Source organism: Cyprinodon tularosa, unplaced genomic scaffold (assembly GCF_016077235.1).
Source record: "Cyprinodon tularosa strain WSP-4 unplaced genomic scaffold, ASM1607723v1 ctg155, whole genome shotgun sequence".
In the NCBI taxonomy this organism is placed as follows: Eukaryota; Metazoa; Chordata; class Actinopteri; order Cyprinodontiformes; family Cyprinodontidae; genus Cyprinodon; species Cyprinodon tularosa.
The window spans coordinates 116727-138298 of record NW_024038386.1 but is presented as its reverse complement, the minus strand read 5'-3'; the positions used below and the strand labels follow the sequence as shown (position 1 = coordinate 138298).

Here is a 21572-nt window from a genome sequence, read left to right as displayed (position 1 = left end):
GGAGGCCACAAGGAGCTGGAAAGAAGTTACCTAATTTGAAAAATACATGAAAATTTGGGTGGAGATAAAGGTCTGATGGAAGTGTATGATAAACAGTGCACACAGGGATGGCAGTGAATCTAAAATGGACCTAAGAGTCTGGTGGACAGTTTTCTGAAGCAGGATTTTAGAGTAATAGTGTGCCCAAATAAATAATTCATTTTTTTTATTATTCACATCACAGTTAGTAGAACAAAACAACTACATAGCAAGAGGGTAACAAGAGGGTAAAAACAGGATGTTAGCATGTATGTACAGATGTGCTTTTATTCTAATGAGTGAAAGGTAGTAGGCAGGTTATAAAGTGCAAAAGCCACAATTGTTCTAGCAGAGACAAGTCTGGCTGAGAGGTTTTCATTGTGTTCAACAGACAGCATGGGGAAACAAACAATCTTTCTGTCTGTTTACTTTTGACATGAGCACTCTGCAGTGCTACCCTGGAGATAAGAGTGAACAGCCAGTATGTGTAGCACTGGCAGAGATGTTTGATCTGTGTTGGTACAGGCCATGGGTAAGAACAGTCCTTAAGATCCTCTGTTTTGTGCTATCTCTATAGTTATGCTGCTATAGGCGTAGACTTCTGGAGGACATAGGGACCCCTATATCATCATTCTGCTTTACTCTATCTCTATTCTCTCACTCTGCAGAATCTGTTAGTTTAATCTCGATTGTTATGCTCTCTCTGCTTTTTCTCATAGTAGCTTCATCTGGTCTGTTCCTGTTTGGCTGTGACTCCATCCTAGAGAGAAATATCAGCTGTACTGCTGCCATCAACACCTTTGTTCATAGATGTTGGAGATCAGCCCATTTTTCAGTGTAGTCCTGTTTCTCTGACTGTGATTGGCTGGATGTGCTTTCTTCATCCTCAGACATGGGAGTTGGTTTCCTTTCCACTGTCACTACAAGTATGCTTAGTGTGAGGGATTGCATTAGCGTCAATGAGTTGAATCAATGAATTGGGCTCCAGTCTTGTTTGTTTTTGTACGGGTGATGTTGCTCCCCTGCTTCACTCACTGCTTCTGGTCAGTCAGAAAGATGGTGATCCACTAACAGATGGATGCTGGCACTATAAGCTCGATGAGCCTGTAGTGGACGATTTCTGAGATGATGGCAACGAAGGTTGATTTGAGGTTGACAAACAGAATCCAGGCTTATGTTCCTGGGTAGTGGAGATGGTGCAGGATGAAGTGTTGGCCCAGATTGACTGCTGCCCTGTTTGCATGGTATGCAAACTTCAGGCGGTCCAGCGACAGGCCTGTAAAATCCTTCAGATGCTTCAACATCAGGCATTCAAAGGATTTCATGACCAAAGACGTCAAAGCAAAAGACTTGTCATTAAGTCCTGTGATGGCACAAGTCTTAGGGACAGAGGCCGAAGGGGACAGAGAGAGCCACTTTCAAATTATTTGTTTTAAAAGCATTTCAAAAAACCGTACAGAATTTGAGTTAACGCTTTTTGCTGCTTGTCTAATAAAAGCCTGTGCTGCCATTGTTTCTTTTGTTCATAGATGTGTTATCTTCTCTGGGTATACAGTTAGTATTGCAAAGATTACATGCTTTCCTGTTAGGAAATTAGCTCTTAATCTCCTAAATAGGTCACTAATTTCAAAAATGTGTAATTCTGCTTAATCACATGATTGGTATATAACCACTTGTTCAAGAGAAACTGAGAGCACGAGTTAGGCTGATCTTTGATAAACACTATTGGGAGTTTGCACTAAAGATAATTGATATTAGGGAGCGGTCTGAATAACACTCTGGTTAATTTCCCTTTTAGGATGAGCTAGGAGGCAGGATGAGGATGAAAGAGGGAACCTGAAGAAAATACTGCTTTTATTTTTTGTCCAACAGTTTGAGAAGCTTTAGGAAAATGGCTTTTAAGTCAACATATGTGGAACAGCTACAGACTAAAATCCTACAAAATAAAAAAAATAAACCTAGGATGCATCAGAGCAGTTTTATTAAGCATAGAGTTGGGGCAATCTTGAACTGATTTAAATCTTCCCAGGATCTGCCTTCAATTGTCTACTTTTAAAAACTGTGAAGCTATGAAGTTTTTGGACGATTTTTAAGGTTCCCACTTTTTCTACCTAAAAATTTGTGACTTCTAGTAGTCTTTAAAATGCCAACTTCACATGGGTTTAATGTTCTTTTAGACTTTTGGAAAAGACAAAGACATATTGTCTAGACAGACATAGAAAAACATATTTTTAAAAATCATTAATTCAACACTGAATGAACACCTGAAAAAAGGTGGTCAGACCAAAAGGCATGAAAAGGTACTTGAAGCAGCAATCTGGGTTTTACATGCGATTTCCCACTTGATGCTTTATCAGATGCATGATATACATGATTAAAACCTTTTTTTTTTTTTTTTCAAAATGGTGGTCCCCTATTGTGGAGATAAGTTGAATGGTGTAATTACTTAGACAATTATAAGACTGAAGCCTCTTTATTTGAGTGTTTAGACTTTTTTCTTCAACAAAGAAAACGGCCATCCCTAAAACAGCAAATGAAGGTAGAACAATGCCTCCATATAAGGACTTAATGATGTACTTCTCTATGGTTACCTAATCTGAGACCAAGAGATACAAATGGCATGATGGAAGCAGAACATCAGGAAAGAGTTTAATTACACAATCATTAATAAATACCTGCCGAAGGTCATGGCATTTAGAGGGAATGCTTGGATAAAAGATAACAGCTCACACATCGGGATAAACATTGGGAACTCCATGACTTAATATAATATCTGGACCAATTTCTGTGGGAGCTATAGGAGCAAAGGACGACCGAAAACAATTTGGGAGTTCCTGGTTGAAACTGAAAAAAAAAGTTGGAACAAAACTCAATGTGGAATCTATCTCTGGGAAACCTCCTCATTTTTAAGCTCCTCCAGGTTGATTAAATGACTGATTGATTGACTTTATTGATCTCACAGTAGAGAAATTTACTAAGGTTTAAGGGGCTAAAGCTGGGGACACACCCTACAATCAGGGGAGGTACACACACTCTAATTGTCATATTTTACAAGATTTTTTTTGTACTGCCCTTTTTTTGTCCTCAGTTTTTTAGGGGCTAGTGATTAGGTTTTGAACTGAAGTGTGATCAGAGGAGTGCGAACTAGGTTTATGCTAAGATTAGGCATGTACTTAGAACGTAATAAAAACACGGATGTTCTCGCTCAGTTGCAAGAACAAGTACAAACAGTCACACCAACCTTCACATTGCCCTCCAGATATCATAGAAGTATAAATATTTGTCAGAAAATACAGAGCATTACATCAAACTACCTAACATTTTTCTAGCTGCCTCCTTGTTTGGACTTGAAATTTAATTTGTAGATGTAATGCCTTAAATTGCACCATGTCCTGACATATTAACTTATACCTATCTAACCTTTATAAGCTCATGACAGATACTGGGAGACATTGAGGATAGAGCAAGCTACTGCCAAGTGAGAAAACCCTTTCCAATGTCCTAAAATATCCCTGCTGAAGGAGAATAAATTCCTAAACTCTCAAGACAGAAACAGTTCCAGACTTGCACTCTTCTCAAGGTATTCACAGCAACAAAATACAAAAAACACTGAACAATTTATATAGAGAACTAATGGTTAACAACAGGGTATGGATTCCTTCAAAAATATAAAGTTTGCTTAAACTCTAAGCTATAGAAAATATATATTAACATTGAAATGTATTCAGATTTATTCGATGGGTTAATGAATTCTGTCTGATTTCTGGCTTTAAAAGATTATCATAAATCAAACACTTCGAGTTAAACAGTGATGGTGTTCATAGTTTAAGTGACTTATGGCAGTTAATCACCCTTTATACGTCAACACTGAAATAAACTTCCTGCTTGATTGCCCCCGCAGGAAAAGTTTATTTTCCTTTAATTCATGTCTAGTCTTGCACCCAAACCTATAAGTGCAGTGAGAACAGAAGACCGTACTCACCTCTTGGAGCGAGCTCTAGCTGTAGGCGTAGTCTTCTTTTCAACCTTCTGATCCTCCGGACCTGTTTCTGCCACCCAGTTTTTGATCTGCTTCTTCACAACTTGGGTCCCATTAGGAATTTCTGGCTCATCTCTTTTGGTTGTGACCTCTGGCTTTGACACAGACTCAAACAAGAGACTGATTCTCTTTTTAATGCTGTTTCCACCAGTAAAATCCTCCTTTGGTGCATCAGGATCACTCTCTCTGACCGGAGGCTCTGGTGTTGTCTGACTGTGTTGTGTTTCAGAGGATTCTGGTTTATAAGGCTCATCTTTGGCAATAGGTTTAGGAATAGCTTTCATAGGTTGGGGAGGCTTAGGGACCCCACCTGACTCAAACTTTGAGGTGAGCTCTTTAGGGAGACGCTTCCGTGTGCTTCCCTGCTGGCATACTGGACTGTTTGCTCCAGAACTGTTATTGCTTGTCTCCACCATCTTCTGGTCAAAAGAAACTGGAGTATCACTCTGTGGTTCCTCTCCATTGTTCTTCTCCACATTAGCAGCAACAGCCTCTTTGGGTTTTTGGTGGTTTGTTTGGATGACACTGTCTTTCTGGACTGTTGGTGACTTGGGTTCCTCTTTAGGCGGAGCTGCTTTAGTGTCTGGATTCAGTGCACCTGCCTCAGAACCAAGACCATTCTCTTTCTGTTGAGGTGCAGCACTTGTTTTTGTTTCCTCTGGTTTAGATTTAGGTGGCACTTTTGCAGATGGAGCTTTGGGAGCTGAGGCTGAAGTAGGTTGAGGCAGTTTCTTAGCAGGAGTGGTCACAACTGTGGATGGGTGACTTTTTGTCTCTGGTTTTTGGGCCTGAGGTTTTTGTGACTTGGGTGTAGTTGTAGCTTTGGGAGCAGCCTTTGGAGCACTGAAGGAGCGAATTGTGCTGTTATTTTGCAGAGAGAAAGGCTTGGGGGCGAGACTGGGTTTTGGGGGCAGAGCTGGCTTTTTTCTAGGCAGGCCTCCACTCTGGGAGGCCTCAACGGTGCTCTCCATAGCTTAGTGCCTAACAAAGAAAAGGAGAGAAGAAGAGTTACTTTAGAGTAATCCACACAGTGCCTTGATCAGGTCTTCACACATACAGAACTTTTAAACATTTTTGATAAAATCCCAACTAAAGTTGGGAGTAAATGTAAATGACAGGAACATTTTCAAACTGTTTAAGAAATTTGGGTCTACCCTTCACATACCTCATCCAAAATAGTTAAGTTATCCTGCGATATTTTCTATATTTACTCTGTTATAGGTTTAGGCTGCTGGAGGACATAGGGACCACTTTTCATCCTTCTGCTACATCTCTATTCTCCCATTCTACAGTATTTGTTAGTACTACACATAACTTTATGTTTTATCTGATTTTTCTTCTCATATTAGCTTCATCTGGTCTGTTCCTCTTCAGCTATGACACCATTTTGGAGAGACCAAGCAGCTGGGCAACTGCCATCAAAATCCTTGTTTATAAATGGTGGAGTTTGGCCTGTTTTTCAGTGCAGTAATGGTTCTTTCACTGTGACCAACTATATGAGCTCTATTTCATCCTCTGACATGACAACTGGCTCAAAGCTTGTCTGCCTAACTGTGTCTTGCCTGGACTGGGCCACTTGTGGATCTATTTAACAGTTACCTTTGGTATAACTGCTTCTTTTCGTATGTCTGCTTTTATCTCCAGGAACCTCAGCCTTGGCATAAGGGCACTCACACTGAGCCAGATGCTGCTGGAAATTGTTTTTCTCTAAAAAGAGATATTCCTTGGTGTGAGGGATTACTGAAGAGTCAATTACAAAATGGACATTAAAATTGCCACCCCAAGTTCATTCAGGAGGAGCATATCTTGGAATTCAATGCCTGGATACAATCAGCTGGTTTTCCTTTATAGAAACCTTTAACCAGTTTGACTACATTTTCTCTGTAAAGAGCCTTGAGTTGACGTGTTCTGAATTGGCACAATATAAATACACTGAACTGAATTGAATAGAAATTATATCCCTTTATTTAGCTCTATCCATATTTCCAATACACCTGACCAGACTCCCTGTCCCTGGGGAAGAGAAGCATCCCCACCATGTTTAACCAGTGGAATCGTGTTTAAAGGGTGACAGGCTGCGTTAGTTTGTTACTAGACAAAGCACTCTGTATATGGACCAGGAAATTGGAGCCAGACCACCTGCCTCCAAATGTTCGCTATGTCCTCTATACCTAATGTGCCAAACTACAAGAGGATTTTTTTATGGTGACTCTTCCATAAAAGCCACATTTGCAGCATGCAAAATGAACTGCTGTGTAAACAGATTCTTCCCCTTGAGCTGTCTTTTTCTCAAGCTCCTCTCTTGCATAGTCTGTCAGTTTACGGGCAGACTAACCATCATCAGTCAAATACTCTCTGTATTTTTACACAATCAACTGAATGGTTCTGTGGGATGTTTAATGCATAATCATTCAAATCCAATTTTCTTCCATTCACTTAATGGGTTTTCTTACAGTAGCTCTGTATACATCCTGGACAGGTCAGCCGGTAATCACAGGGTAACAGAGAGACACACTTAACAAGCAACCATCCATGTGCACCTTCACACCGAAGACCAATCAAGAGAGACCAATTAGAAAGACCCCAGCACCTTCCTGCTGCCAGGCACCAGTGCAATATAAATGCACATTTCCAATTTCCATTCAAAATCATGTATCACTTACCTTCCACTTGACAGTTTGTCTCTACTTTATACTAATCTATTATACAGAATCCAAATTAAACACAATGAAGTCGTGCTTCTAATTCTTAAATAATGAAAGCGTCACAAGCAATTGTATTACACTGGAAATCTTCATTATGCCAAACAAAACGAGCTGGTTATGTTGCAACTAAGAGAATGAGGCTGGTCTGTCTGGATTGTTTTAAAGCACATTTCCTCCGAAAGGAATCAAGTAAAAGACGTCAATCACTCACTAAACAAACACCGAACTGTCTCAGTGCCCAGGTTCAACACTAGTCTCACTTTTGCTTTACATTCTCCTTCGGTTTCAGTAAGCTGTTAAGTTGTTTTTAAAGTAGTAAGAAAACAACTTATTACTGGAAACTTTATCTTCCAAAGAAAACAATAAGCATCTTCCTCATAGATAGTCACTAGTGGAGGATGTGTGTGAAAGCAGGATTCCTGGCTTTTTATTAACCTCTACATCTAGTAAACAACAGATATTATCAGATGTTTATTTACTCGAAAAAAATAAGGTGAGAAGCAATCTTTTCGTTTCATCAACTGACAACATTATTTCTACATTGGAACAGCAAATCCATGTCATGGTAGAACGCCTTTTATATCCTAACATGTAAAATAGGCTTATTATTGAATGGTTTGTGAAAGGTGGAAACAAGAAAAGTAATGGTTACTGAAAAACTATAACTGGTTAAAAAAAAAAGATATTTTGCTATAATTGAAAAAAAAAAAAAAAAGAAAATGAATGGGTCCAAAGAAAGTAGGATGTCCTTTTTTTTTCTTTTTTTTTTTTACACTCACCCCATCTTTAAGAAGAATAGGAACAGATCCGTATCCTCTGATCAGTTTGTATCTAAAGGCTGTGACCTTTAGATAGCGGACCAAATACCTTTTTTTTTATTGTGGTGGTAACTGTAATATAAAGACGGCAAAAAAACAACTCTGGGGATTGTTTCTTTTTTTCCCCCCATTTGGTTCCCTGATATAGAAAAAAGAAATAAAATCCATATATTTAAAAATTTGATCAAGTGGAGTTAGTTTACTGTGATAATATGAGCCTACTCTTCCATTACGATGCTTTCCTAGTTAAGCTGCTGTTTAGAACTGTAAATTCACAGTCATATGTTTATATTACTGTTTTTATATATTTATCTATTTATTTTTACTATTTTTAAAGGCTGCACTTTTAAAAAAGATGAAATTGTCCAGAGAGCTGTTCCATACGAAGTTTCATTTTGTTTTACACTTGTGTAAACAAAATGACAAATAAAATCTGTCTAAGTCTATGTGGAGTTCCATTTCGTTGAAGAACAGCCATCTGCAGCTGATGTGCTGTTTTTCTTTGGTAAGAATAATCTAATATCATCAAAGGGTTTAACGTTCTTTGTTATAAACAGTTTTTTTTTATTCTGTGAAATGATTTAATGTTGTTAAATATATTCAACTATCAAATGTTTACCCTGTAGACCAGGCATCCCCAAAGTCTGTCCTCGAGGGCCGCTGTCCTGCAGGTTTTAGAGGTTTCTCCGCTTTAGCACTGCTGATTCTGATGATTGCATATCAGCAAAAGCCTGTTAATCAACTGTCAATGTAAATCAGCTGTGCTGGAGCAGGGAAACCTCTAAAGCCTGCACGACAGCGGCCTTCAAGGACAGACTTTGGGGATGCCTGCTGTAGACCATTGTGACTTACAAACTCCTGGTGTCAGCTGCAAACCCGAGGATGTACAGAGATACTAACCTGGCATAAAGCACGAATCACCAGCGGAATGAACGCAAAACAAAAATGAAAGCTGAGTTTGGCCTAGCTGTAACAAAGAACTAACTAATTTGCTATAAAAGGTAAACAAAATAAATATATTATCAATATCAAAATATAATATTTCAAATATCATTTGAAAATATTACAATAGCAGCACTTTAATCAAATATGGGAATGATTATGTTGGTTGTAATGAACCTGTATTTTAGTCACTGTCACAAAGTTGCTACTGCAATATTTTAGGGCTAAAACTAACGATCATTTTGCAAATTGATTAATCTATTGATTATTTTTCCGATAATCCTCCGATAGCAAAAGGTTCCTTGAAGGAGACTTTTTACAAATTAAACCAGGCGAAATTAAACCTTTTCCACATGAGGTGTTCTGAATAGCATACTGACAGAAAAAAAACCAAAATGTTTATATATATTTTTTTTACAATCTTTGTAAAGTTACTTCTCTAATGCTATGTTCAGACAGCAGGTGCTGGAAGCAGCAAAAAAGCTTCTGCTGCTTTATTTTTGATGCTTGTTTACATTAAGATCAGACATCTTTGATACTCCTTAAGCGCGTCCAGTAAAGTGCATCCAGATGCTTCTGATGCTTATGCTGCTTCTGTGTTCATGGCAGAGAGCGGCTTTTCTATATTTGCTGTTATAAGTGGGTAAAAAGTAGTTTTAATATGTTTATAAGTGAGAAAGTCCACCTGAAAACTAGTCAGTAGTCAGTTTATCAAGATTAAGATCCTGCCTTCAAATATTACTTGGCTGTCAGAGCCGCTCAGACCCCCACATACCAGCTGTGCTCTGTCACTGGAAGAGCCTCTGGCCCGGTCGCCTCTTTGTGGTTTTCTGCTACTGTTCATGGCGGATGAAAGGTGTTTTTTTCATGTAAGTAATGCAAACTGCAGGCACCAGCAGTGTTGGGAAAGTTCTCTTTCTACGTGAACTAGTTCAAAGTTCAGTTCACACATTTTAAAATGAACTAGTTCAGTTCATAGTTCACAATTCCAAAAAACGAACTAGTTCATAGTTCTTTTTTTTTTTTTTTTTTTTCATATATTGCTCAATTACACCATAGCCTACTGTAGAACCACAGACAGCAATTATTTTATCAGTTGTAACACTGAAACTGTGCGTCAGATTTAATCTTCATATCTAGTTTTGAATCCTTATCCAACCAGGGTTTACATTAGCATTGAGGGGACAGATTTCCCCATTGTTGCTTTAATGCTTTGTTGCTGTCCATTCACTTCACACTAGTAGCAGCTGCAGCTTTCACCCCTACAGTATATTCTCAAAAACATCAGGAAAAATGTGCTGCTTGAATGGTCTTTTTTATGAGTAATTATTAAAAGAAAAATAGGAAAGTAGTCTTTAAGGTGCAAATGTTTTTTTTTTATTTTAATAATTTTTTCCATTTGAAATTCCATTTCAATACATACTAAAAAGGAATCCTGGAAAATTATACCAAGCAGGTTTAACAAACAAGTTACATGGATAGTAAAACCCTCAAGAACAGGGGTCTTCTTTTCCAGACCAAGGACCCCCAAACTGATGGCGAGATGGAGCGGGGACCCCCTATTTATATATATTGTATGAAATTGTGTCCTATAGTCACTCTATTACAGATGGAGTAATGTAAAGAAATTAATTTCTCCCTGGGATTATTAAAGTTTTTCTGATTCTGATTCCTGGTTGATGGGACAGGTGTTGTGAAGGAAACGGTGCCCAGCTTGAAAGAGCTCCTGTGTGTCGCTGAATGTGAGCATTGATGACTGAAAGACATCTTCTGCCTCCATTTATCTGTTTACTACAGTGTGTTGATTTCATGTTAATGAGTATTTAAAGACATTTCAATTAGTGGGGGAAAAAATGCAGGGGGGGAATATAAAAATATCAACTAACCATGCAGACCCTCCTGCAGTACCTCCGTAGACCCCCTAGGGGTCGCGGATCCCCTGTTGAAGACCTCAGCTCAAGAAGATTTTACTAACACAAACTGAGGGACCAGGCTGAGGTAGGAATTTAAGGTTACTGAAGTGCGGATTTTTTTACTGAAAGCCGGCGGGCAAACTTGTTGCCATCATCCTCACCGACCACCTGGTCATAAACCTGTTTTAAGTCGCCTCCATGCTGCTGTGGCTTCCACGCTGCATTTTGTTTTGATGACGCACGCGGCTGTAGGCTACGACGCTGGTAGCTGCTGTTGCCAGATTGGGTGTTTTTCCCGCTACATATTAAGGCCTGTTTACGGTGTGATTTAGCCGGGGTTTCGCCTGGAGGGCTTTATAGAAATCTGGCAACCTATTGAACGGAGTTGAACTGAGAGAGCGTGCCGTTCACAGACGCCAGAATGAACGAGTTCACAATAACGTTCATCAGGGAGTAATGCAGTACGTTCAGTTCACGTTCGCCCAAAATATGAACGAGTTCATGAACTTTCGTTCAATGAACGCGTTCAGGCACAACACTGGGCACCAGTATAATAAAATCGCACATATTTTGCCGGCAGGTTTCGCCATTTTAATTTAATTAAGGTCCTAATAAACTGTTTCAGAGATTGATTATAGTGATCAGCAGTGCTGTGTCTGTCTCCCTGCCAGCTCCCAGATCAGCTTCTCTGATTGGTTGATGTGGCGCATCGAGCAGCAAAAGTTCAAGTTTTCCAACTCCAGCATCTGCTACTTCTGCAGCGCGTCCCACACGTCAGATGTTCAAAAGCGCAAGGGCCACTGCTCCTGCTGCTAAAAAAAAAAAAAGCATTGCAGGACCTTTTGCTGTGCCTTGATTAGCGTCAACCATAGACTTTGCTTGCAAACCTCCTTCTGGTCCCTCTGCTGCTTGCGGTCTGAATGTAGCATTAATGGGTTTCTCTGTCAGCTAAAAGTGATTATTTGAATAATGGATTAATCACAATTATTCTGTTTGTTTCAGCCCTACAATACTTCATGAGTTTACATGACAAGCTGTAAAATCTATACCTGATATAGGCTTCCAAGTTAGTGGAAGTTGCTCTGACTTTCAAAATATATCAGTAAGGTGCCGATCATTTGATCTGATGCCTGCAAAAAACATTGAAAACAAGCTGTCAGTCATCACTCATGGGGATATGAAGATGTGGATCTTTATGTTGTGCAGCTCTAGCAGCAGGTAAACATTGATTTCTACCTGAGATTGGTTGAGATTTGCACGTAAAGTAAGTTGGAGAAACTCAACGTCGTTACACAATAGTCACTGTCAGAAACCGGAGCAGGCAGTACAGATGAGTCATCACATGAAGCTTGTAGAAAATACAGAACATCTACCTCTTCCCACAGCACAGAGATCGCTAATTTGACACCTAAACTGCCATGGGATGGTCAAAAGGGTGATCAGATTTAAACACGCTATGAGAAAAAAAACTGTCAGGGTTTGGTTAAGATTTGAGGACCCAAATGCAGAGGAAGGGAGGCAGAGGTGAGTTCTTGCAGTTTTAATTGAGTGTTCACAGGTAACAAAGGCAGGAATCCAACCTAGAAATGTAAAACAAACCAGAAATCAGGGAAAACAAGTAGGAGGAGGGTCAGATGAGGAACCAGCACTAACGAACTGCACAGGGAGAGTATTTATGGCTGAAGAGAGGATTAACGAGCTAATTGGGAGCAGGTGTGAACAGAGGCTTCCAGAAAGGAGCAAGGGAAAAGGAGACCAACACAAGAGGGCAACAGAGGGAAAGCAAAGAAAAACCTAAGAACTGCAATACAAACAAAAAACACAAAAAAAGGAAATAAACCAATAAAACTAGAAAATAAAGAAAAACATGAATCAATGTGAAACTGAAAACTCAAAGAAAACTAAACAGAACGAAGACCATGACAAAAACTAAGAATATTTGTAAGATAACTGTCATGTTTCAGAGTCTATTACACAATGCAGCATAGGGTGACCAGACTTCCTCTTTTTCCCGGACATGTCCTACTTTTCATACCTAAACAATTGTCTGGGGGGATTTCAAAATCGTCCGGGATTTTGGTCGACTACAGTGCAGCAGAACCGAGCCGTCAGCACCGCGATGAAGTTGGTTTGAAGTTGGTTATTGGATATTCAAACTCCGCGGCATCAGCTGGATCTAGCTCACGGTTGATCCGACTGAGGGGCTCCGATGTTAGCCAGCGTCTCTCAGCTGCTTCCTCCTCCCACACGCGGTGGTGCAGTTAGGGACCATCAACAAATCTTTTAACCAAGCACTCTTGTGAAACAAAAATCAATAAATTCCTTATCTTATGACCAGCTAAGACGAAGCTAATTTAAAAATCATGCCAATAGATAACATATATGAGTACATTTGCTTTTATGCAATTTTAAGCTATTTTCAGTTTTTAGGATATTTCTAAAGACAAACGTTGGGACTTTTCTTCAATAGCTTGCAGGTGATGTGACCCATTGACTCCTAATCTATGTCAAATTGTTCTACTACTTTAGCCAGAAGGGGCACACTCATTTTTATGCCATTTAAAGCCTTTGTATATTATTGCCTTACCATGGTAAGGCAGGTGGGGGGAAGCATACCGTCACCGGGTCGGGTTTGGTCGCTCCGTCCCCACCTGGTTCGGGACCTGGACCAGTCAGCGGCTCAGCAGCCTCCCCCCCACCAAAAAAAAGTGTCCTTTTCAGAAACCCAAATCTGGTCACCCTACCACGGCACCAAATAAATCCATGTTTACGCTACATTGAAACTTTTCAACATCTGCAAAAAAACAACAACAAAAAAACACTCTGGGTCACACCTGCTGTTTTGACCCCAAACAATAGTGTACATGTGCACTGAGGGAGTTCCTGCTTGTCATATTAGGCATTATGTGGCTGGAACACAAAACAGCACTTTGGGTGTGCACTATATTGTGTAATGGGATCAGCCTGGTAGAAAGCCTAAACATACCACACACTGGGGGTAAGTAAGAATAATGTGCCCTCTTTGTTTCTCCCACCTCATTAGGTTTCCTAACACTTCAACTCCCAGGCAACAAACTCTGTCCAGCAGATAAAAGCAGCTGTAGAGTTGATTTAATGGATTTCTCAGTGGAAAGCCCCCCTGCAGCTGCCTCTCTCTCACTCACAGGCCTTTAGGTTGCTTTATCTCTGTTTGTCTTTGCTGCCTGTCACTCTGCCAAGGCTGTGCTGCTCTGACTGCTTTAGTTTTCATGCTGGGTTGTTTTAGCTTCACTTCTCTGCCAGAGCTTTGCATTTCAGGGTTCAAGCCTCAAATATCGCGATATTATAGTTGGTATTAAAATTTGACTCAATTTGCATTGTTGCTTTCTTGTTAAAGGTTATTAATACGTTACAGATAAAAGCTGTGACTTAGCAGTCGTTGAACCAGTGTCCTCCAAAACGTGAGAAAATCGATGTAATTTTTCTTTTTTCTTTCTTTTTTTTTTTTTTTACAGTTAATTGAAATAACACAGTTATAACCGGATTTAAGCCGAATAGCAGCAAAGAAGAGCACCTGTCTCCGTTTCTCATTCAAGATCACTGCAGGGATAAAGTTTGCTTTCTGTACCTCGTTTCTTCACGCCGTCATACAGGTGAACGCAGGGAGAGGGTTTGAAGAGTTTAAAGGAGCAAAGTATTCCTTCGGCTTCCCGTGAGAACCGCTCGCTGCTTGTGTCGGACTGTTTCTTCTTTCATTTGTTTTGTTTGTCTTCTTTCAAGTCATTCACAGTGGGAAGAGCTACACCTCCACCCAGAAATACACGCCCAGACATCCTCAGCTCGAGCGTCTCTGACGTCAAGAGCCGAAGAAGCAACGCCAGGTAACCGGAAATTGTGTTCTATTTTTCAGAATATAAGTCCATAACCAGTGCTGTCAACTCTCAGACTCTCACTCCATATTCCTAATTTCTCACACTAAAAAAATGACAGACATTAAAACTCAACTCAGTCTAGTTTAATAATCTCCCGTTGGAATTTAGTAGTAATTGAACCGACACAAATATTTTAATTCTTAAACTTCCACGTTTCCCTCTCAAATTTTATTTTATTTTTCAAAAGATCAGCCACCAAAGAAAAGACCAACCACATAAAGAGAGGATGTGCAGAAAAACCTCATGTATCAAGGATTCATAGAGAAGAAACCACAGGGATGTTTTTCCTTTATTATTACTTATCTTATTCGTTTATCTTTATTTTGGTACATTGAATATGTTTAAAAACTTTATTTCCATCACACCTTCCAAACTGAAACACCCAGAGAAATGCTGTCTCCTATCATGGTGAGTTTTTATTGAATCTACAGGTCTTAATTGTCAATTGTAAAAATGTAATAAGAGAATTAGATTTTTAATGCTTAGCCTATTACCAAATATTGATACACAATATATTTTGCGTAGGTTTCATTGGTTCCTGTGCCAGTAATCCAGTAATAGTTTATTTGTTCCCCATTGTTTAATTTAATTTAATTTAATTTAATTTAATTGCAGATAATAATTAATGAGCAAAGTTGTGAAATTCATAGTTTAAAGTATATTTAAGATGCAAGTATTTTAGTAGGGCCCATAAAATAATGGATATTGTGAGAAAAATTTTCCACATAACTACAGACCACTTATTGTTACTAACATTTTACTGTGCTATAAAAATTGCACATTTTGCCGCTTTGTTTCAGTTAAATCCTTTGAAACCATCCAACCTATAGCTGCACCTATCCTCATCTAACCCTGACAGGATTTCCTGTCCAAACTTTCAAAATCTCACCCCAGGGTTTGGTGACAAGTTGGCAGCCCTGTTATTGGTAGTATGGTTGTTGTTATTATTGTTGTTGTTATTGTTATTATATACCAGTAAAGTAGTCTGATAATTTTGTATGATATGTTGTTTATTAGAGATTCAAAACTTAAAAAGTGTTTGCACCATCCTGAGTAGATAGATAGATAGATAGATAGATAGATAGATAGATAGATAGATAGATAGATAGATAGATAGATAGATAGATAGATAGATAGATAGATAGATAGATAGATAGATAGATAGATAGATAGATAGATAGATAGATAGATAGATAGATAGATAGATCACAATCACACCTGTGATGAAGCAAACACTTTGCCACACATCAAATAATCTAAAGGTATTCACTGAAAACAGAAGAAATTTCAGGGAATTTAATTTTAAACTTCCTCATCAGATGTGAGTGAAGTTTGATAAGTAACATCTGGCAACATGTACAAAGAAGGACTACAGTTAAAGAGAATTTGAACGGATTTTTTTTTTTTCGATTTTTTATTTTGAACTAGTTGATGAATAACATCTGGAGGCTCTCTTGTCAGCTATGTTTTAATGAGTATAAAACGTGTGGAAAGTACTGACAAATTCTAAGATGCGTACATTGTTGGTCATGTCGTCAGGATGGCCGAGCGGTCTAAGGCGCTACGTTCAGGTCGTAGTCTCCCCTGGAGGCGTGGGTTCGAATCCCACTTCTGACAACATCTTTTGTTTTGGTGTCGTTCTTGTTTTTTTTCTTCCAATAGTCCCATAAAGGCTACTAACTAAAGCGTTTTGATACAAGGGGAGTGGGGCAATGTGAAATCTATCGCAAACAAAATCGCTCACCTGTATAGTCAGGTAACTGCCTATAGGTTAGCAGAGACCATTCAAAATGTGTCTTCATTTTTTAACTAGAACCAATTGTAATTGCAATCAGCGAGGCAAACGTCAGCCAAACACGGAAACTGTTCTTTTTTTTTTTTTTTTTATGAACTTTATTTAAACAAAGTGGGTACGGAAACTGTTCATTGCTCCTAGTGGACGTCAAAGTTCCCACTTCCTGCAAACAGCCTAGCGTCTGTCACCATTAACAGACATTGCGGTGTAAAGTGGACCAACAGCGCCTCTTGCTGGCGTATACTTATATAACACCAGTGTTTCTTTCTGTATTCAATATTTTTTAGTTTTTTTTTCATATATTCATAATTACTTGATACCAAAAACACTGTGGTTAATTATGCACATCAATATACTAACATTAAAGATGATAAGTACAGAATTCCACTCTTTTTAGAACTAGATTTTGTGTTTTATGGGGTAAAGAAATTTGTTTATGCAGGATGATTATTTATAAAAGTAGGTAAGGAATGAAAAAGGAAAAGATGTATATAAATACATATATATACATATATATATATATATATATATATATATACATATATATATATATATATATATATATATATATATATATATATATATATATATATATATATATATATATATATTATATTCACGGTTTTCGGTTCGGTTTGGTATATGTTTATTGTTACACCGAAAAATAAAAAAAAATAATAAAAATTAATGAAACATTTTTTTTTTATGAAATTAATGAAAAAAATCCCAAAATATTAATGAATTGCAATTTAATTTAATGGTTCGCGGAAACCATGGATCATTTCCGCATGTTTTGCTGCTTTGAATTCAATCATCTCGCGCATGCTCTCTACGATCTACAAGGAAACATGTTTGTTTTTTAAACGTTTTTTTTAATTCAGTATTTTTTAATTCTACAGGTTCCTGGTGTGTATATGCATGCCTCAGATAATGAACTCAAGCCTACATTACTGTGTTAACATGCCTTTCAATCCTTCCTGCACATTCTTTTCAAACTAAACTTTGCTTTAAACTGTTGTGTGCTTGGGAAAAATACAAATTGTAATGTGAAAAATCTAAAAAAAAAAAAAACTTGACAGGTTAAAAACTTAAGATAAATCATAAGATAGAAGTCAATGTAACAAATGAATAACTTATTTTAGAGTCACAGTATGTTTATTCAAGATAATACTATTAATATAATGTGACTTTTCTAGAGAATCATTATACAGTTATATATATATATATATATATATATATACAGTATATATATATATATATATATATATTACGTTATATATTACGTTATAATATATATATATTACGTTAAATGCAGAGTGATCAATGTGATATATATATATATATATATATATATATATATCACATTGATCTTTCTGCATTTAACGTAATAGAAGAAGGATCTAGGGTTGAAAACATTTTCTCAGTTTACACAATTTCGTTGGTACAATTCACTGTAGTAATTTATTTTATATCAATTTTATTTACTGTTAACTGTAAAAAAAAAAAGATCAAATATTTCTCAACTCATTATAATATTAAATATTTCTCATTATAATTATATTATAATTTGTTCCTTCCTGTTATGGCCCCACACACTGGAAATATTAGATATAAATAATTTGATTTATGTTAAAACAAATGCATTTTCCCTTGTTTCCTAAGTTAGAAAATTTACTAAGTGGAAAAAGATAAATTATGTTTGAAATCAGAAAAAAAAAATCCCATTTAATTTTTTGTCAGTGTTATATATCTAATTATTTTATATTTATGAGCAATATTCCCCCTTCCTTTGGCAGATCATCATATTAACCTGCTCCATTTAAGGAGAAATACACTCATTTTAAGAAATGTTTAGTTTCTTATATCAGCTTTTGCAGTTTAATGCTAAATCTATTTCTTATAATGATATGCTCTGACAGAAGAGACCCTATCTGATTCCTCCCGTGGACCAATTTAATGTGTGGCCTTTACAATTTACTAACAATTATCTAGAGATTACAGTCGGCTTTAAGCTTCAGTCGTACTAATTACTCTTTTACCATCTATGTTTGAGCTAAAAAAAAAAAAAAAGACAGCCCCAGAACAAAGTCCTTCCATAAACTCCTGACAGTCTGTCTCTGTTTCTTTAACATTTATGCACCATTTGATGGCATGCCAAAATCTGTCTATAAAAATAACTCAGACTCTTATTTTGAAATGTTCAAACTAAAGTAGAATGTCTGAATATCCAGCTTACCTTTGGTTTGGTTTTCAATGAACTGGATAAACTGGTTCTGATTGAAGGGAAGACTCACTCACCATAAGAGAAAAGGAATAGGATCCGTGTTGCTCTTTTCTCACTGTTGCTGAGGCTACCCAGGGCTTTTTAACTGCACGTCAGCGCTCACGCACAGTAAACAGGCATTTGCATAACACCTGAACCTTTACAACGTTCATTTGCCTTGCTTTCATGAAAACATGGGAGTGAGCTGCCTGCAAATCTTAAAACTTCCCTCAGACTCATTAGCAGGGGTGGATCTAGGATTCTTGGAGGTCAGGGGCTTAGCTCTGAGGGGGAAGATGAGAGTGTAGACTTTCTGCTAAATCCTGTTTTAATGTAAAAAATGACAGATTACTCCCACTCCATGACTTGGGAAGAAATTAATTTACCTGCAAGTCTTTAACCGTGTTTATTCCTGTCTTCATCAACAACAAACTCTGTGATTTTGGTAGCATTTCTTCCTTATTTGCCAGAGTTATGAGGGGGGAACCATCTATTTTAGCTGACTGAAATAAGCTGTTCCCCCTCCATAACCAGGGGCAGAGCTAGATGGGGGGCAGAGGTGGCCATAGCCACCCTTAGCCAATCATTTGCCACCCCTACCATTTTCCCCCCAATAATCAAGTGGAATATTCCAAACATTTTAATTTCTCGTATATTACTTACTATTTTTTTTCATGTACTCATAATTACTTGATAGCAAAAACACTGTGGTTAATTATGCACATCAATATACTAACTTTAAAGATGATAAGTACAGAATTTCTGCTCTGTTCAAAACTAGATTTTGTGTTTTCTGGGGAATAGAGAAAATTATGTGTCTGCATTCATCTAGGAGTCTTTAGTAATATCATAGCTATAACTATCAACAACTATTTTAATCAAAAAGTATTAAGTAATCAATTTATGTAGATATTAGTACTTGTAAATATCAATTTTATGCAGGATGATTATTGATAAAAGTAGGTAAGTAATGACAATGGAAAAGATGTTTGCCCCAGAACTCAAACCTGAAATTTTTTATCCACTATACCTTTTATTTTGAAAGCACTGATGTTTAAATATATTCACCGTCATCCACCTTTTTATCCGAGCTGACCAATCAGTGTTGAGCCGCAACGACCCATGGGAAATGGAGTATCAGGTTGGATACTTGGTGCTGGAGCAAATGTTCCAACAGGTTGCATCACTGGATCAGGTGTATCTTGCCATAAATCACCCATCAATTATAGGCCATCATTGTTTACCATTTATTGAGATTTTCTTTGTTAGCTCAAACACAAAGAAAAAAAATAATCTCAGAAACAGAACTTTACCATCATAACACATCGACAAAACAGTGAACATTTTTCTTTACACGTTTACAAAATAAATTTGATAATCTTTTGGGATTCAAAGCTTTCATTTCAAACCATGTAAGATATTTGAATGTATCGATGTAGAAACGGTCGAATTCAAATTGATAGTATCCTCGCAAATATTTTAATTTTACACCTTTTAGAATCTTGTTTATAAAATTCTTTAAAATACATAAAATGTGCACTCATATATGTTGATCTATCATATAAAATAATAAAACGCATTAAGTTATCATCTAGATCCCACCCCTAGACTGAATTATAATAACAGATTTTCTAAATAATATCTTTGCAGAAAAACAAAATTGTACTACTAAGAATTAATTTTTTATACCTAGAAACATTTACATGTTCTAAATGGTCATTTTCATATTTATCAGCTTGAATGAATTTATGACATCTGAAAAAAATTTCTTCATAGAAAATAATACAAATAATGACCTGTAAAAAAAATAAATAAATGCCATTCAAGCATAATGGCAATCTCTACAGTCACCTCCACAAATGCGAACCCTCTCCTATATAACTATGAATAGCAATTTCTAAGGCAAGGAAAACAAAAAGATTTAGACTTTTAGTTCACAGGTGATGATAAATAACACACATAGATAATTAATTACATTGAAGTCAGCAAATCCCTGCAATTATTACACACTGAACCTTTAACATTTTCAGCAACAAAAATACAAGAAAATCTGCACTTTAGGCTCACTCAGACCATTTTTTACACAATTTTTCAAGTATTATGATACATTTTGATTTAATTAGCACACTCTCATGAAGTGGGATGGTGTGCTAAAGTAATAGCTTTCTATACCCTATGCTCATCTAACCCAACTTTAATATATATACTTTCCTACAACCTTTGCTAACAAATAGATGCATATATTTAAACATCCATGCTTTCTAGATAAAAATTAAAGTGGATAAAATTCTTTCAGTTTTGAGTTCTGGGGTGAACATCTTTTCTTTGTCATTACTTACCTACTTAAAATTGATATTTACAAGTACTAGTATCTACATAAATTGATTATTCAATACGTTTTTATTAAAATAGTTATCAATGATTATAGCTACGATATTACTAAAGACTCATAGATGAATGCAGAGACACGTAATTTTCTCTTTACCCCATAAAATAAAAAATCTAGTTCTGAAGAGAGCAGGAATTCTGTACTTATCATCTTTAATGATATTGATGTGCATAATTAACCACAGTGTTTTTGCTATTAAGTAATTATGAATATCTGAAAAAATAGGAAGTAATATATGAAAATTTAAAATGTTTTGAATACAGAAAAAGTAACACTGGTGTTATACAAGTATACGCCAGCAAGGGGCGCTGTTGGTCCACTTTAATGGTGACAGCTATGGATAAAACGACGCTAGGCGACGCCAATCCACGAAAAACCCATTTATAACAGAAAAAGGTCTCCTTTTTTTCACGATGTAAACCAAAACAACATTTTTGCATCTGTTTGCAGGAAGTGGGAACTCTGACGTCCACTAGGAGCAATGAACAGCTTCCGTGTTTTGCTGACGTTTGCCTCGCTGATTGGTTCACATTTTAACTCAATCGTTTCGCACAGCCAATGAAAAATATCAACAGGAACTAAAAACGATATAGCCAAAATGTGCTGTGGTTTGTGATCGAAATCTGTTTAATGATCAAATAAACACATTACATTACAATAGATTCTAGTTAAAATGTAGACACATTTTGAATTGTCTCTGAGAGACTCTAGGCAGTTACCTGACTACTGAGGTCAGCGATTTTGTTTGCGATAGAATTCACATTGCCCCCCTTCCCTTG

At 37.1% G+C, this 21572-nt stretch overlaps 1 protein-coding gene and 1 non-coding gene across 2 annotated transcripts in view; one reads left to right on the top strand and one right to left on the bottom strand.

The window, feature by feature from the left end:
• LOC119780112 (trichohyalin-like) overlaps positions 1–14240 on the bottom strand; it is a 45767-nt gene extending 31527 nt beyond the window's left edge. Inside the window, exons 1-2 of the mRNA XM_038280014.1 lie at positions 14043–14240; positions 4001–5038 (exon numbers count right to left, since the gene is read on the bottom strand). Coding sequence (XP_038135942.1) covers positions 4001–5028 — 1028 coding nt within the window. The 5' untranslated portion in view covers positions 5029–5038; positions 14043–14240. The remainder of the gene's footprint in view (positions 1–4000; positions 5039–14042) is intronic.
• A 1640-nt stretch (positions 14241–15880) lies between these two features.
• On the top strand, positions 15881–15963 carry trnal-cag. Its single transcript has one exon. It is a non-coding gene; the product is annotated as a tRNA-Leu (tRNA).
• Positions 15964–21572: the final 5609 nt, after the last annotated feature.